Raw genomic sequence first — 18,589 nt, forward strand, 5'->3', positions numbered from 1 at the left:
CTATCTTAGATGTAAAAAATGCATTAATGCCAGCTGCTTCTATTTTTTTTTGTGGCAATGTGTACACTGTACATTTCCATTAGGATGATTTAGGAAAAATCACTGATTAAATTTCACAGTTTGTGTGTTGAAAGTTGTCTTTTGTAACAGATTTTGTTTATCTGATATAGAAAAAAGTGGTATTTTGTACAGAGTATTTATTATATATGTTGTATATCTATAATATACCTAAAGATGTGGAAATATCCTAGGTCTTTTTAGCTTGAATCAGTTTATCTATTTTAGATTAAAAGTTCCAAAATATTCTGCTTTAGAAACTTTTAAAATCGTACTGATTTAAAAACTTTTTTAAAACCCCAGCTCTACTGAGTGTTTCATATGGAATGGAAATTAAAAGTTTTTTTTTTCGCTAGAAGTCACTTACACTTGTACCCTCCCAAAACCACGGTGCAGAAGCAGCAGGCGTTGGCCGGGTGGATGTGCCGGAGTTATTTAGCGCTGGCACTGCAGCTGCCGCCGCGCGGGACAGCGGCCCCGGCCCCGGCCCCGCTCAGCGCGCACCTGCTCGGCCTCGGCAGGAGCCGCTCCCGGGCTGCGGGACGAGCACGGGGGGCCGAGCCTGTGGGTGCAGCGCTGCCGCCTTTTCCCGCGGTACCTGCCGCGGAGCTCCTTCGGCGACACCGGCTCCCGCACCTCGCCTCACGGCCCGGGGGGGGGCGGCGCGGGGGAGGCCAGCGGTGGGTGCCGGGACGGCGCTGTCCGAGGTTCCCGCCCCTCGCGCCCCCTCACGGCCCCCGAAGGGCGGGGCCAGCGCCGCCCGGCCCCAGCGGCTCCCAGCTCTCGCCGCCGCGCCCCGTCCGCGCCGCGGGGCTCGGAGGCAGCGGGGGCCGTGCCCCAGTTATGGCCGGGCGCGGAGCGCGGCTGCGCTGCGGTCGTCCCCCCTCCTTGCTCCTCCTCACCTGGCTCTGCGCGCCACTGCTCGGCCAGCCCGGAGCTTCGCACGCGGGTAAGGTGGCTCGGGGCGGCCCCGGGGGGTGAGGGTCGGCGGGGCCACTGGGAAGAAGAATGAAGGGGTAAAAGGCGCTCCGGTGAGGAGCCAGGGGGGTGTCGGAGGGGAGGGCACGGCCGGCCGGGGGTTCCGAGCCCTCCTGGCGCTGTGCAAGGACGCCGGGGATGGAGCGGGTGGTACCGCGGCCCGGGGTGCGCCGCTGCCCCCCCGGCTGTGGCCCGGCTGGGAGCGTAGGCAGCGGGAGCGGTTCGTGAGGGGAAATGAGGCGGGATTTTGCGTGTGGGGGGTAAACGCTGCCGGCAATGGGGTCCCTGCGCACCAGCATCGTTTGCCGCGCCATCAACTTTTCCCGGACGAGGTTAAAGTAAGGCTAGTGCCGGGTCTGGCGGTGGCTGCTGAAGGAGGATCGTAGAGCCCGCTGGCTTTAAGAAAACGAGCGGGACCTCCGGAGACCGCGGTCGAACAGGCTCACCAGGGCTGCCCCCTCACAGAAAAGGGGGAAAATGTCTTTGCCAAACTACGGCTTTTCAGGTGCGTTAGCAGTCTTGAGTGCTTCACATTTCATTACGCAGTGGTTACACTTTCTAAATGTAGTATATATCATGCTTTAAAGATCTCAGCTGCCATAGCTTTCAATTTTTGCTCCACTCACTTTTTGAGCGGAGGTGCAGTTGTAGTATGTGCTCTGCATCTGCAGCTGGTACAGAGATAAACTTGTAGAATATATTTTAATAACTGTAATTTGCATATGAATATGACTGCACATGAAAACAACCCTCTTAAGAATTTATAACAGAGCTCTCTTTAGTTTGGTCATGCGTTATTTCTTTGACTTCAAAAGAGTCAGTCTCGTAATTCAATCAGAATTTAACTTCCCGAGTTGAAGGATGTAAAATAGCATGTGAAGCTGGAGTGGTCATAGACTTACACAAACATTAAAGGAGCAAAATCACTGCTCTTCCATAGATTTATTTAGAAACAGTTCTTTCAAAACGCTGCACTTACATAATTTGTAAGTACATTGCCAAGAGTTTTGCAGAATGTCTTGAAACGATAGCTGCAATAATTACAGGCAGAAAGAAAATTAATGAAAGATAAATTTGACCTTTTTTTAATATTAACTGAAAATTGAAAAAATGGTTGTAAATATGGTTTATGGAAGGTTGATTGTATCAACGTCTTGGTTTTAATTCAGCCTACAAATACTCAGTCTTATTGCTGAATGTGATTTAAAAGATTATTCTTTGTTTCAACATTTGGAAAAGTAGTGCTTTTCACGTTCGTCATGACAGAAGATGCAAAATCATTATGTTACATTTTATGATTTATATGACTGCATGGAATTACCTGCAGTCAGGTTAAGCCAAATTTTTCCTTTTGGCACAAGCCAGCAGTTTTGACTTAAAAGACAACTGATTGTACATAGTGAGGCTAAAATTTTCTTTTCACAACTTGTTTTTTCTAAAATAAAATTAAATTTGCTGTAAGAGTGCTTGTAAATTAATTTGGTGTTTCCTTCAGTTAATAGTGCTTGGATAACTCTGAATTGTCAGGAGAAAATAGTTGCTGATTTAAAATATAGTCAAAGTATAAGTTTTGTTCTTGCTCTGAATTTTAAACTAACAGGTGAGACTTGAACACCCAAACGGAGGTGAGGTTAACAGCAACCTCTAGCACTGCTGTGCTGTGCTGCAGACCTGTGATATTGTTCCTTGGCAGTTCATGCACCCAAGCGTTTTCCACTCAGTTTAATGAATCAAATCCTTCTCCCTACCCAAGAGGAAGCTGCAAACCTTCCTGCTTGTATGGGTTTCTTGTGATTTTTCTCTTAAAATATTTTGTGCTTTCTTTAGAGATTCTTAGGGGGATAAACGTGAGCATTGATTTGTGGAGAAATGTCTGTATTGGTTTGTAGAAGGAGCTGTGGAAGGCAGTACCTGCATAGTTTTCTGCTTTTTAGAATGGTAAAACCTGGGGTTTGTGTGATGTTATAGGTTTTGAAATCTCCTACTCTTTTATCTGGTTTTGAGCAATGTAGCTGATTTCTGTGAGCTGTAGGGTTGTATGTTCCAGTGTATCCAAGACTGGAATGAAGCTGAGTGGGCAAAATGCTACTGAGGCAGAAGGTAAGTCCAGTGCCCAGTGTCTGCAGCACCCAGCCCTGCACTGGCAACAACCTGTGAGAAGCCCAGGCCTGTTTCTTATTTCCATAAGGTCTTATTTATGTATGTTTTGGATTTGTGTTTAATTCTGTGACAGATAGCCTCTAAATTTATAAATGGTTCTTCTGACAAGATTCTGCATACTTGTTCTTCCTTTTGCTCCTCGTGCTATCTGCACTTCTATACACCCTTTTGCTGCTCGCTTTCAGCATTCCTCGGTGCTGACTTCACAGTCCATCTTCAGTGTTTACTGACAGGTCAGCAATCAGTGAAAATGATGCCATGATTAAAAGTGGTACAAAAGAGAGATGACAAAATCCTGGATTGGTTACAGAGAAGTTCTCCTGACTTCAGGGTGACAGAATTTTTCCTCACGGGAGGCTGACGAGAGGCAGCCTTTTCATGGCCTGGCTGTTGGGCAGGGAGAAGGATCCCAGTTCTGTCTGTGGGAAGCCCAGTGGAGCACGTTAGTGTGTCAGTGAGCTTGGGAGAAGGTGCTGTGGCACGGCACAGACCTGCAGTTACAGCTGCAGGTGGCTGTCACTGCTGCTGGCAGTCGTGTCACTAGAGAGGTCAGGAAGCTGTTTGGCACATGGTGTGTACTTACCCGAGAATCCATAGCACAAGTATGCAGAAAGGAACGGTTTGTGGTGCAACTAGCTCTTAATCTAAAGACTGTCAGTTCACATCTATTTCTTGGTTAGTTTACAAACTACATGGCAGTCTATTATGGTTACTAATCAAACTTGTAAATGCATTTAGAAATATGTGCCATAATTATACCTTGTTGCCAAGCTGTTAGGGGATAGCTTCATTCTACTTTACAACTATCAAGTTGTAACTTTAACCTTTCAAATTTGAGTTGAACGTAAGAAGCACCTTCCCTTCTTTCTGTGAGCAACTGTTGTACCTCTGTGCATATTGGTAATTACTAAGCAGTATTGCAGTTCAAAATTCCTCATAGTTTCCTGTCCAATATGTATCATTTTATTTTGCTGCTGGTTGGCCAGATGTTGATGTCTAGGTAAGAGAGAAGGCACAAGTCCTCCCAGTAACTTTGAAGCCACCTCTTCCATGCTTGTAGTTGTGGTGATGGGGTCTGCCTTTATTTTTTAAACAGGGGAGGAAAAGATAGTTCTGGGAAGTTCAGAATGTAATTGTTAGCTTTTCTGACTTTTGTTCAGTAAATGGAATAGTGTTAGTATTGCTGCTTTGACTTACAGAAATCCTAGTTAAGATAATTGTGATCTTTCTAAATGCTTGCTGTTAATTAAACGCTTGACTGTGATTGGATTCTTGGCAATTGCTAATGCATAGAAGGAAAAGTAGGCCAAAAAATTAAAGACCATGTTGGAAGTATGACTCATGATGCTTTTCAAAGAGGCAGGGGAATCAGTACAAAAATAAAATTTCCATTTAATACATTACCTGTCTTTTCTACCTAATGAAGTAATGGTGGGAGATAGTCTTAATAAATATACTAGAGTACTGGAGGCAGGTGTACTGTATATATTCATTCACCTTCTCCATTTCTAAGCAAATTATTAGTTTTAGTATGTAGTAGTTAGATCTGTGGACAATAGTCTGTGTTATGATAGCCTAGAGTTAAATAATATAATGTTAACCACAAAGTATGGGTATTTTACAATGTTTATTGTCCTCAGTAGTAGGGTTTTTTTTCATTATAATGGTATATGATTATAAACATGCATTAGTAATATATATTACTTCTGAATCTACATCTTAACGTTACACTTCTAAAAAGTGACCCTTTTCCCTTTGAAACTGCACCCAGTAGTGATGCAAAGAAAGCCTGAAATCATTAACACTCAATTCTGTCAGTTAGAAAATGCTTTGAACTACACTGTTTAATGTGTAAGGAGCAGCGTTACACCTGCAGTCCCAATCTGGCTCTTAGACACTTTATCTAAGGAAATGCAGAGGAATACAGTTCAAAGAAAGCTTGTTATTTGGAGAAACATGGACTCTGATGTTCTCCTATTTCAAACCAAAGATTTATAAAAATACATCTGAGATCAAGCTGTAGCACTAAGTATTTTACTGGTAATTCTTACAAAGGGAATAATGTTGCTAAATCATTTTAAGATGCTAGGAAATTTAATCCCATAATGGTACAGTAAATTACGAAAGTGTTATTCTTTTGTGAAACCCATCTTTTGTTTCTTATCTACAACATTTTAAAAGTCTGTCATTAGCAGCTCATGTGAAATTTTGACTTGAGAATGTTAACAAGATGAATAGACATGTACGTTTCATTATGCTATTCATGCATCTGAGGCCCATGTAATGCTTCATCCTGTTTTCTAAATAGTTCTTCCAAAGTACTTTAATAAAAAAGTTTGTTAAATATTTATGGAGGAAATGGTAGAAACTAATTTTTAAGTACAATGTTTCCAAGGTTAAGTGTTTAATTAGAATTTTTACCTAGTCTTTTGTAAAAAGTGTCCTCCAACTACTTCAGAGTTTAAAAAATTTTGAATTATTGGTCTGCTTTGTGCATAAACATTTGTCTCCTTTGTGCAGAATTAAAATTTAGGCCATCCAACATCATATGTGACTTAGGTGGGGTTTTTTGGGTTTTTTTTTTGTTGCTCAATATGAACTCATACTGAGGGGCTATGAGAAGAGTTTAAGGTGCAAATAATAAACATTGTCATTGGGAGTTACCACTGAACAGTGCAGAGAGCTGCCTTTGATTTAAACTGCAGAGGTTATCCGGCCTCAATAAAAATGAAGACGTACAAATACAGGCAAGCTTAGAACTGCCCTTCAAAGGGTGCAGATCTTCTAAGTAATTTTTAGTACACTGAGCTAGTGGCAGGGGTGAGTGTTTCCATAATCTCTTGCCATCTGATTTAGTATGAGATTGTGCTCTGAGTTGTTTGTTTGCTAATCTTGCTAGTCATAGGTTTTAACCTCTTTCTGTTTTTCTCCAACCATCATAGCTAGTCTGCTGCCTTAAGCCACTAAAACTGTTTTACCTGTTTTCTTCTCTTTACATTTTTTCCACTTGTCACCAGCTCTTCACAATTTTTTAAATTGATGTTAGTACAAGGAGTTACTAAGAATCACCACCCTTGTTATAATCTTAAAATCATACAGATATGTGGAAAAGAGATATTAAACATATGCAGTCTGTGTAACAAATTATTTCAATGGCCCTATTAAATAAAATGTACAGGGTAGGGTTGATTACTTATTTTATTTTTGCCAAGTCTTAATATACTGTTACCATTCCCAGCCTCCTCATGGAGCTCTCCTTTGTTTAAGATGTCTTTTATAGACCAGTTTGCCCCAGCATATTAATAAACAGAATAAACTAGAAATACTGAAAAGTGTGGGTACATCCATGATCAGAAAAAAAAGAAAGAAATAATTGAACTATATTGTTAGTAAATAATGGTCATTGTAATAGGTCAGTGAGTATACTATGGGTCTGAGTATAAAATATTTGAAAAATAACCTGTTAGTATATAAAGGCAGTAAAGGAACATGTCCCCTTTTAGCATAGCAGAGGAGATGCTGTTTTTTAGGAGAAGCTTAATCTGGAAACAACATGTACCCTGAAGGTGCTCAGGAGGTCATCTTACAGGAACACAGAAATGGTGAAAGTACAACTTTGCCTCTGCATTGCTTCAAGGTCAATTAATGGAGAGATAATACCCAGCTGCATAGTCAGTCTTGAATTGTACGAAAAATTCAGTTGAGAGTTTTAACTGGAGGCGGAAAATGTAATTAATGCTAATATAAAAATCAAGTATTTATGAAATATTAGACTTTAATATACACAGAACCATTAATAATTCAGGAAATAGGGATATAGAAATAGAGAAATTAAGTTGTGTCTTCAGGAAGCACTCTTTTCGGTGTCTGTAAAATGTAGGCTTGGCAAATCTTGATACAGTTATAGATGAGAAAAAATCCTTGGCTAATGAGGATATACGGAACCACTTAAATATATTTTTGGCACTTGTACATTTACAAGGTAACTTGTACATGTGCAACATTCTGTTGCTGGATCCTTTTTGGCAGCAATTCTTATGTCCTGTGGGTTTTCCTGTATGCACCTGAGGTATCTCAGTGGTACAGTGTCAAGTGCCCATCAGTTCTTTGCACATCCCACAAGTCAACAATCTTGAAATGGAGATGTGTCAAACTGTAGAACATGTACAAATAACGTATCTCAAAGAACAGTAGGTTTGTGAGCAAATGAAATACACTCTAAACAGGTAATTTGTATTTTGGAACTGAAGGGTGACCTGTCTTAAACCCCAAATGTTGATTTGACCCGCAGCAAGAACTGTTCAGCAGCATGTTAGTGAGGGTAATATTTGTAGGAGGAAGGAGTCCTGCTGCTCCCATTTTGTGGGTCCAATTTCTTAAGCTACGTTTTGCTTTTGCTGCTACTATGACACTTCAGAGAAATCTGGTTAGTATTTAAAATAATAGTTCTGCTGGACTGCCCCACAACTGCAGTGCCAAAGGAGGGGAACTGCCTTGTTGGGCTCTGCAGTGCTTTGGGTGTTTCATCCAAAGGACCTGGACATGAAGCCTTTTGCAGCACAGCAGAAATCCACTGCTGTCACACTTTGATGGATGGGAGGGAACTTAAAACTTAGGCTGCCCATCTTAATTTGTCTAGGCTGCAGTCACATGGAACTGGGTTAGGTCAGTTCAAATTAATGGCTTAAATGGTGTTAGCCAAGCCTCTGCCACAAATGCCAATTCATGGAACTGTTGGTCAAACTCTGAGGTAGCTTTTGCGAGTTTTGTGGGAATGAGAACTGATACTCTATGCAGGTGTGACACTGCCTGACATACAGTGTAGTCATCCCAGGCAATTCTAAAATTCTAGTCCTCTTCAGTATCTATGAATCGCTGATTTACTGAGTGTTGATGGTAATGAACTTCAAGTAGACATTGTTTGTGCTGCCTTTAATTGATACTTTGTTTCCTTTAGCTTCTTTTATGAGAAAGATTAAATACCACCAATGTTTTTTCTGCTTGTATCATTCCTAGTTGATCTACTTCTGTTGTGTTGACTAAATTCACCTCCTCTCCAAACAAAGTAATGTTAATCTTCTCAATCTCTCCTTGTATGGATGACTGTCTCTGGTTTTAATCTGTTTATGACATTCTCTGGTGCTTTTCTGCTTCTGATACATCTTTTTTTAGATGGATGCTGTTAGTGAGCACATGATTTCTAGAGAGGTCATGCCATAGATTTATGTAATGGCATAATATTTTAAGTCTGCATTAAAAAGAGATGGTGGTGAGGTCTGTTCTTTTGCTTATGCTGTCCCTTAAACTGATGATAATAGTTGCTATGTCTTTTTTTGGCAGTGGTTTCCTTTTAAATCTCATTGGTAAGTAGTAAAAATCTTTATCTAGGACATATGTGTGTGTTTTCTGGTGGTCACCCTAACTTATGTCTGAGAATTGGAGACCCTTTTGTGCAAGGTGGTGTGTGTAGTTTGTGCTTCTCGAGGCAGCGGCCATCTTCAGGTATTTCACACCATCTTTGAAAGCTATTCTTACTTGAATTACTTAGCTAGACACTGATCTTGCCTTTTTTCCTCCCCTCTATCTTCCCCAGAATGACTCCTTGAGAACTATGAAAAAGAACTAGAAAGGTGCATTCCAGTCAGTGTAACATTAGAATAGGTAGAGTCAACTGGTAAATAGTTTGGCATATGCATCTAAGATGCAAAACAGTGTGAGGGAAAGTGCTCTACAAGTGCAGCAAGATTTATACATGATAAATGTTCCCAAACGTTAGAAGAAGTACATTAAAACATGAGGAGACTGAAGTTTCAAACTGGATTGCAAGTTATGCAATATACTACAGACATGTATAATGTGGATGTAGGTTTTTAAAAAGTACCACCCTGTTTGAGACTGACAGAACTTCAGTCCCTCATAGATCAGCTTTCAGTTTTAGAGAAGTTCCATAATTGCATGGCATTGGGTAAACGATATAAGAGCTTTTTGCCTACTGAGATTATCTTAATGTTCTTGAGTCATCCATTTCAGGAGTGTGACAATGGTATGAGGATGCTAATCAAACCAGGTAACTTTATAAAAGTATATTTCTAGGACCTTGGCCATGCTTCTAGAGAGAAGGGGATGAGATGAGAAATTGAACTCTGCACAGCTGTAGCTCTTTGGACACAAGAATGCAGATGTACACTGCTCATTTGAATCAATGTTAATACATTCTCTTTTTTTTAATATAGCTGTATCTGAACCTTCTTTTATTGCTAAAAGTGAAGATCGTTTGTTTAAGCATTTATTTGAAGACTATCAAAGATGGGTTCGTCCAGTGGAACACTTGAATGACACAATAAAAATCAAGTTTGGCCTTGCAATCTCTCAGCTAGTAGATGTGGTATGTACAGGAAATAAGTTGTATTTTTCCATTAACTTTAGAAGAATTTCATGTGAAATAATTGTGGCTGTTTTAGCTTAAACACAATAGATTAAGTGTCTAAAATTATTATCAGTTGTAATAAAAATGCACTGTAGATGGATATATGATGTTCTCATATAAACATACTTAGTGATTGGAATGCTTTCGGCAGTGTATTTTGTATTTCAAGTTACAGACCTCTGTGAACTAAAGCAACTGTTTCCTATGGATAGATTTTTTTTGTGATATATGCTTTATTTTACAGGACGAGAAAAATCAACTGATGACAACAAATGTATGGTTGAAACAGGTATGTGTAAAATACTGATAAAAAATTCTGAAGCTTCATAACTGCAAATCAAAATTTGGGAGAAACTTTTCTAGTTAACTGTATATTCAAAAAACTTAGTTCTTGCATGAAATTTTATTTCACACAGTATCATTATAAAATGTCCCTGGAAATGCTTTAAAGGATTAATTGTGACAAACCTCTTAAAAAAAACCATAGCAACAAGGTAAGTAAAAATTCACCAAATTAAAAGAAATCTGTTATGGTATTGCATGACCATTTAATACATCAAGGAGTGTATTTCCAACCATAAATTGCTGCTTCAGTACAAAAGTTTTCATTCAAAAGCTTTATTAAGAAAAGTATGGTTGGTGTATTCTTCTGTATAATAGTTTTGAGGTCTTTTTCCTGTGGGATGTTTGAAACTATTGGATGTACATTATTGAAGAATTCCAGTTTCAATTAAATATGCTTGCTAGAAGAAGTACTTTTTCCTCTGAAGAATATTTGGGTTTGGGCAGGAAAAATCCTCAAGCTTTGTAATTGTAAGAGTCCGGTACTAAACTTAATTGCCACTATTTACTTGGGTAATGCTGCTCACAGATCATTCTTGATGTAACTGATAAGAATCTTTGCAGATGCTGGTTATACTTAATAGCTTATGGAATTATTTTTGTTTGGGCTAATTCCTTTCTGTTTGTTTATTTGATTTTTTTTTTTTTCCTTTTGCTTCCCATTCCCTTCTTTTCCAGTAACTGTAATTTTAGGCCAAGTTTTTATTTTTAGGAAAACTTTGAGACTAGTCAGCAAAAATGAGATGGCCGTGTGGGTTGATGATACTTTGTGCCCTCTTTGATAGTTTCTGCAGATCTTCTTGAAGCTGAACCAGTTTCAAGAGTTGGAGTATGATGGGGTTTTTTGTATAATGAAAATGTCTAAATTGCTTCTGATTAGCTTCCAGTCATTGGTATTCATCCAGAACAAGCTTTTTTCAAATTTAATTTATACAATTTAATTACATTATAATAGCTCTTACTTATAAATACATGCTCTGAAAAAGGAACATCTTATCTTAAGTTCTGTCAAGTAGCTCTTATAACAGAAAACAAATATTAAGTGAGGTAACTACATGTCCGTTCATTGTTTTATGCAAATTTAAGAAGCCAGTTTGATTGTTGTTAATTGCCTCATTATCTATTTTCATGTACTATCACCCTGCTTAAATCCACTTCCCAATAATAATGATTTTTACGTCTCTCATATCCACAGGAATGGGTAGATGTAAAATTAAGGTGGAATCCTGAAGACTATGCTGGGATAACATCTATTCGTGTCCCATCAGATTCTATTTGGATTCCAGATATCGTGCTGTATGACAAGTAAGCTTTGAATCTTCTCATACAAAATGCATTTATGTTATAACTTCACTGGCCAAACTGCTTCTAGGAGGCTTGTTGGATAGACATAATGTGTACGTTTAGTGGGCTAAGAATCTGTGGAAGAATTTGCCTCTGAATCCAAATGGACTTTGCTGCCATGTTAAATGCTCCAATGTTTTGCTTTACTTCTGAATGGAATTTCTAGTCCCTTTGAAAAGGTTATTTCCATTTTGTTGTGTAAGCTTTTTTCTTAATTAGAAAAAAATGTCTTGCAAAGTGCTGGGTACAAATAGTGTAGAGTGATGGGAGGGAAGCAACTAATTTATGCTGTTGTAGGTTATATTAATGGAGTTAAAGTCAGGTACATTTAACTGTAAGGGGGGGTTGCCTTGGTTTTGGGTTGTTCTTGTTTTTTTTCTTTTGAAAATTAACAGATCTCAGACACAGTAACTTTTGAATTAACCCTTCTGCACAATTTATGTGCATTTACAATGCTTTTACATTTCCTGACTTGTTGAGCCAGGATAAAAGGTTGTTGTGGTGACTGTAAATTCAAGTTTCGACACAAGTATTACTTTACCTGTTTCATGACTCTTTTTCTTCAATAATTATGATTTGGCCAAATTTAAAAGTACTTATTCTGTATTACTAGTAGAAACACCAGAGCTGGGTCATGCTATTAAAGATCAGGATTTTTCCAATCTTTTCATAAGTCATTGGGACCCTAGAAAGTTGCACAGATCTTTTCAGGATTGGAAAATATTCTTCTGTCTTCCAAAGTTGTTTACCTATGTGGGATTCAAATTTGAGGAAAAATGTTGACTATGAAGACAATACAAAATTTTGTCTATCCAGGCATAAATAATAGAAATGACAATAACAAAGCATAATTTCGTATTTAAATGCACTCCCACACTCCATTGTAATTACATGCATTATCTCTCTTCTTTCAGTGCAGATGGACGTTTTGAGGGAACATCTACAAAAACTGTGGTAAAATACGATGGCACCATTGCTTGGACTCCACCAGCAAACTACAAAAGTTCTTGTACTATTGATGTAACATTCTTCCCCTTTGACCTTCAAAACTGCTCAATGAAATTTGGTTCCTGGACTTACGATGGCTCACAGGTTGATCTAATTCTTGAAGATTATGATGTTGACAAAAGAGATTTTTTTGATAATGGAGAATGGGAAATAGTCACTGCAACAGGGAGCAAAGGAAACAGGACTGATGGATGCTGCTGGTATCCTTTTGTTACATATTCATTTATAATTAGACGTTTGCCACTTTTTTACACTTTGTTTCTCATTATTCCTTGTATTGGGCTTTCGTTTCTAACTGTCCTTGTCTTCTATCTTCCTTCAAATGAAGGTGAAAAAATTTCACTTTGCACTTCCGTACTGGTATCTTTGACTGTCTTTCTTCTTGTTATTGAAGAAATTATTCCATCATCTTCTAAAGTTATTCCACTCATAGGAGAGTACTTGGTGTTTACTATGATATTTGTGACCTTGTCCATTGTGATAACTGTCTTTGCTATCAATATCCACCACCGCTCCTCGTCCACACACAATGCGATGGCACCCTGGGTTCGCAAGATATTTCTTCACAAACTGCCCAAGCTGCTTTGCATGAGAAGCCATGTCGATAGATACTTTGCTCAGAAGGAGGAAACAGCAAATATGAATGGATCAGAATCATCTAGGAACACCTTGGAAGCAGCTCTGGATTCTATCCGCTATATTACAAGACACGTTATGAAGGAGAATGAAGTTCGCGAGGTGGGTATGCTAGTCCTGCTGCACTGATTTTGTAAGAGTGGAAATTAGAAAACCAAGTAGTGGTTTACTGTGCAGTTGCCTATTAAAGATGTGCTACAGCTTTTGTACTTCACTGAAAGCTGTGTAGTTGTTTCCACTGAAAAAATGTGCAACTATGGTACAATACTGAGAATATTTGGCTGATACAGTAGAGTCTTTGGGTTCTTTAGAAGTCTTTTGCTTTCTTCTAGAAGTAAGTTCTTGTCATTAGTTACACATTGTGAGACACTCGTCTATTACAAGAGCATGTACTGTAACTATTCCCTACAGCACTGCTGAGATGATGAGAGAAGGAGCTATTTTTCACTTTAATGTTGTACCTGAAGACTATCTTGAAAAACGCAGTTGCCTTATATTTTCCAAATAAATACTGGCAAGACTTACCTTGCAGTTTTCAATTCCAAATAAGGGCTCTAACTCACATGTATTAGTTTAAATACAAGCTATAGCCATATGTTGGTCATTTTGTGCTGAGATCAAATATGGACTCAATGACTTCATAACTGTTCTCTTCTACCCTTACTATTATTTGTCTCTAAGTCATACCAAAAGATGTCAGAGGCTTTTTTCAGTCTGTGCATTTGCACTCTGAATTGTCCTTAATAAATGTTTACAACTTTTGTGTAAGAGCATTAAAATTTCTTTTCTTTACATGCTTTTTACGCTAGCACCATAGGTACATCAGAGACTTAAATGCTATTTCCAGTCTAGTGTAGAAGTTTGTAGAAATATAGAAGTTTATAGTGTACTGTCTGTTTCTGATGGCAGAGCCTGAGGTTCTTTCAGTTTATATGGGAATTGCTGTCTCTGGTTGCTGAGAGTGTGTTCTCCCATACTAGACTAGGAGTAATGTGCCTCCTCTGATGTGCCTTCTCAGGACTTGATTCTGACATTGTCACAAGGGATGCGGCCTAGATTTTTAAGAAATATATCTGCTGTACTGTTAAAGCAGCATCTAATAGCCCTGCATTGTATGAACAACAGAAATAGAATAGTTTGCTATTAAATACATAATTTCCTGTAAATTAAAGGATGATTGTGAGTGACAAGTATTTTGTTTTACAAGTGTAATGTTGTTGTGACTGTAAACCTTGGAAATTAACATACAGCTGACTGGGGACTCACTTGTTTTATTATTACTGGGCTCCAGAGAATGCAAGCTTTAATTGCAAAATTTGTTAATAAATGCTGGACACCTAGTGTCTGGCTATTGGAGCCTTACATCTTAGGAAGCATTAGGCTTGGGAAATGTAGATAGCTCCAGTTCAAATCCAAGACAATTGTTTGGGAAGGTTTTAATTTGTTTGCACAATTATATCTGCAATACTTGCAAAGCTGTGTATAGATATGAATAATTTTATCAAAAAGGAAAGTAGTCTTGAAACTACTGTGAGTATTCTGCCCAGTGTATAATTCTGTGGAGCAGTAACTTTGCAGCTTTCAGCTCTTGTTTGTAACACAACAGCTGCTCTGTACTAACAATTTAAAAAAAAAATTTTTATTATTACTGTTTGGGGAGGTTTGGTTTTGGTTTTCTGATTAGTTTGGTTTTCTGGTTAGTTTTTTGTTGTGGGCTGGTGTTGTTGGTTGTTTGGGTTTTCTTTACAACTTTTGCTTCCAACTCCTGCTTGGGAATCCTGCTTTATGACGTCACAGGCCATGAATCCTGCAGTATGTTAGAAGATGGCAGACCAGTCTCATCTCTCTGTAGATGATTATGTTTGGTGCTTGTCAGGGTCAATTTCTGCATCAAAATCTACATAGCTTATCAATCTTCACAGAGGGAAGTTTGCTTCTGTTCTAACTCACAACGTAATTGTAAAATGTTGTTCAAGAGGGTTATCATGGACATGGTTGAAAAAAGTGTACTTTGAAATAACTAAGAATTGCAGGATTTGGTACTGTGTTTTTACCTGTTCTTGCACACACTGACCAACTCTTGTGCTCTTTCTCTTTTAGGTTGTTGAAGACTGGAAATACATTGCTCAGGTGCTTGATCGAATGTTCTTATGGGCTTTTCTTCTGGTTTCAATAATTGGATCACTTGTGTTATTTATTCCTGTTATTCATAAATGGGCAAGTATAATAGTACCTACCCATATAGGCAGTACCAATGCATAAATATTTTCGGAGCCATGTCCTACTGTTAAGTCTCTGAGTTTTGCAGTAGCTCTGTTTCCATGCATGTTCTTTGTAGTCATGTTTCTGCTAGAGTAAAAAAGAAAAATCCAAAACTAGAAAATTAGGTTTATCTTAAAGCATGGCATTCCCAGGACACATAGAAGTCAATTTGCTTATTGCCAGTCTACTGAGTTACTGCTAAGCCAGGTCAGAATTAAAAGAACCTTCTCAAGCCATTGCATGTATGATTTATCAAAAAAGCATACACTGACACCTACTGTGAAATAGAAGGATTTAAATTTTTTTAATGATAATCACTGTAGTCCAAATATTAAATTACTATATAAATTGCTACACTGAATATTAAATATTTGCAGTTACACAGTAGAGTTGCTTATTTCAATTTAGTATACAAAGGAGAATTTTTATCAGCTCTCTTCAGTGTGTTGTAGAAGTATGAAATTTCGCCAGAGTAAATTAAAATATAATAAAAATACAAGTTAAACTTCCTGTATATCTAATACACAACTAAGAACAGCAGTTTGACCATGATTGGCCTTTATAACTTTTCAGTGGAATTTGCTGCTAAATTTTAAAGCTTGTTAATTCTGTGATACCAACAGGAGCATTTAACAAGCCTTAAAATGCCTAAAGCATATGTGTATACTGATGTCTCCATCAGCTTTGGAAAGGAAGGCAAAGGCAGTTAACTGAGTTCCCAAGTTGTATTCTAAGGGGCTGGGACATTCAAGTTTCTTTACTCTTGATGAAGAATTTGATACAGTATGTGAGTTTGCAGACACATTAATTATTTCCTGTCTTTGGGTGTTTCTCAGAATTATTTAAGCACAGGCAGAAGGAATTTGTGGAGCATCTTTCTGAAGGAAGTGGGTAACGAATTATCATGCTGTAGAACCAAATACAGATGATTAATGATTTTCACATTTATTAAACTGAACTTGAGAGCTACCTTAAATTATTTCTTTCCCTTACAAAACCATATGTAACTCTAAGCAGCAAGGACTTAGAGTTTTCCATATTTCCTTTTTCCTAAGATTGTTGAAAACAAACTTGCAACTTTTCAATTATTCCATTTAAATACATTCTTTACATTGATTCCAATGCCACCTGTCTTCCTTTCTTAATAGCTTTATTTCTGGAAAAGACTCTAAAATAGTTGGGTATTTTCCTACACCAAAGTTGTTTTAGTGTTGTTCATAATGTAGTTGCATCCTGTAGGGCTAATACAGGAATGCCAGGCTAGAGCAAGTCTTAGGAAGTTTTTGTTTGTTTAAATTACTACATTAATAATAACATGTTTAGGTGAGAAGTTTTAATGTAAACTTTGGTATCTTCAAAAATTTTACAGTTTTATAGTGATTATAAATTTGAACAACAGATACTTATTTCTCCCATACCCCCTCCCAGATCTCCTTTATAATAGCTCTGTACTGATTATAATAGTTACTACTTATGTCATAACATATATAATTAAATATTTATTTCAAAATGTTTTAATTTGCAGGATATTCTTGGGTTTGTGTAGCTTCTAAAGGCTCACAAGTAGGAAAATGATGTCAGGCAGGCCTTTTTTGTTTTGTTCTGGTTTTTTAATAGTAGTTAGGGAGTCACTCTTCTTCAGTTACAATTCAGTTACATCTGACATTGGATATGCATGTTTCCTCTATTCCCATCATAACTTTAAAGGTGAATTTTCAAGATTATCTGATTTAATTCAGATATAAGAGCTTTGACTTTCTCAGTTTTACTGAGGTTAAACAATGCATCAGTGACTTTCTCTGTGTGCAGGTTGCAGAAATACTTCAGATAGCTTGTTTCCTCTTCAAATACAACATTTCTTTTTAAAGTCTTCCATAGGTTTGAATTACTGAAATTTACCTGAAGAGAAAGCAAAGTGAGTAAAACTGTAGATCAGATATATATCTTTATTTTTTTAACTCTCCATTTCATCTCTTTCCCCTTGTTAAGTGATGTCTCCAGGCTGCCCAGTTATATCATGATGGGCAGCACATTGCCCAGTGGAGTCACTCTCTTTGTTATAGTAACTCACAATTTTTGCAAATGCATGAATTTTTTTTAGTGACTTCTAGTCTGATCATGGTAGATTCAGGTAACAGCTGACACTGGAATCCTTGGGGTCTTCTGCTTATCAGGTGTGTCTGAAACAAAAGAATGTTAATATACTCAGAAGCATGGACTTTTACTTCTGTGACTTATTGCTGAATGTATTGAACTGTAGGTAATGGTACCTTACATAGATTACTGTCACTTGCTCAAAATAAATGAAAATAAGGCACAATTTTCAACAGTTTCATTCTCTTTATTTTCATAAATGTTATATCACATGATACACTGCATTTCCAGAAAGTTTTCAGTTTGGTACAGAGAGAACAGTTCATATTTTTACAAAATATGTACAGTGTTTTGTTGCATTCTTTATTCATGCTCTTAAATAATCTGCAGTTACTGATGAAAAAAAAAAAAAAGTATGCCTAAGCAACAATTTTAGCACACTTTACAGGACTATTTTGTCTACCTGCCTTCCCTTGGCATAAAACACTTTGCTATAGCAGGATGCCTCTGTATCCAAACTATCCAATCAGAGCATTGTGATCCTTTGCATCACTTGCAGACTGTCTTAGTGTGTGTTTCACTTGTACAGAATTCTAAACATCATTAGGTTTGAGCAGCTTTTTTTTCTGATGGCCTTCACATACATTGCATTCTGGGGATACAGAGAGTTTACTTTATGACTGCTTTATAACCGTCATCTATTATTCACCTATTTGTTTTCCTTTTGTGATAAACTTCTCGGTCCTTTCTTGACACTGTGTGGGTCAGTTTGTACAGCAGGTGGCAATGTCTGCATTCCAGCAGTTTGGTACTTGTGCTTTCCACCATTCCATCCTCATGAGGGTATTCATGGAACTCACTATGAACTCCTTCCAGAAGATCCTGTCATGGTCTGAAGAGGCTTGGCACCAGACTAGGAAACAAACCTAGTAGGCCAAAGCATTCAACCCATCTTGACTTTCCAAATATTCATGTAATTTTCCATTTCTTTATTAACCCCTTCTTAAATAATTCCTTTGAAGTTTAACACACTGCTTCCATCTTTTCCAGTTATTGAGAGAAGTAGCTGTAAAGCATAGCTCGTATTACTTTGAGATTCGCTGTCATAAAGGTTCAGAATAATTTCTTTTTCTGCATTCTGAACAAAGCTGCCTTGGTCAAGCAAAGTTTAAGCCAAGAGAGATCCTTGTTCTACTACACATGGAAGAGACATGAGGTGCTGGGAGGGGGATGCAGAGTTGGTTGGCAGTTTTATTTGATTTCACAATGTTTTATTTAATC

General features: G+C 38.0%; 1 protein-coding gene across 2 annotated transcripts; it reads left to right on the top strand.

Moving 5' to 3' along the window:
* Nucleotides 1-875: 875 nt before the first annotated feature.
* Nucleotides 876-17,512, top strand: CHRNA5 (cholinergic receptor nicotinic alpha 5 subunit; the record flags this gene model as incomplete). 2 transcript variants are annotated; one of them, XM_082290468.1, is made up of 6 exons in its annotated part: nucleotides 876-1,006; nucleotides 9,429-9,580; nucleotides 9,867-9,911; nucleotides 11,160-11,269; nucleotides 12,223-13,054; nucleotides 15,053-17,512. In XM_082290468.1, 6 exons carry the CDS (start codon nucleotides 901-903, stop codon nucleotides 15,212-15,214), a joined length of 1,407 nt encoding a protein of 468 aa, XP_082146594.1. In that variant the 3' UTR covers nucleotides 15,215-17,512. The 2 variants fall into 2 exon arrangements, with proteins under 2 accessions (XP_082146594.1, XP_082146595.1); XM_082290469.1 differs by lacking the exon at nucleotides 876-1,006 and adding an exon at nucleotides 8,519-8,558.
* Nucleotides 17,513-18,589: the final 1,077 nt, after the last annotated feature.

The sequence above is a fragment of the Coloeus monedula genome, assembly GCF_965178545.1.
Source record: "Coloeus monedula genome assembly, chromosome: 14".
NCBI lineage: Eukaryota > Metazoa > Chordata > Aves > Passeriformes > Corvidae > Coloeus > Coloeus monedula.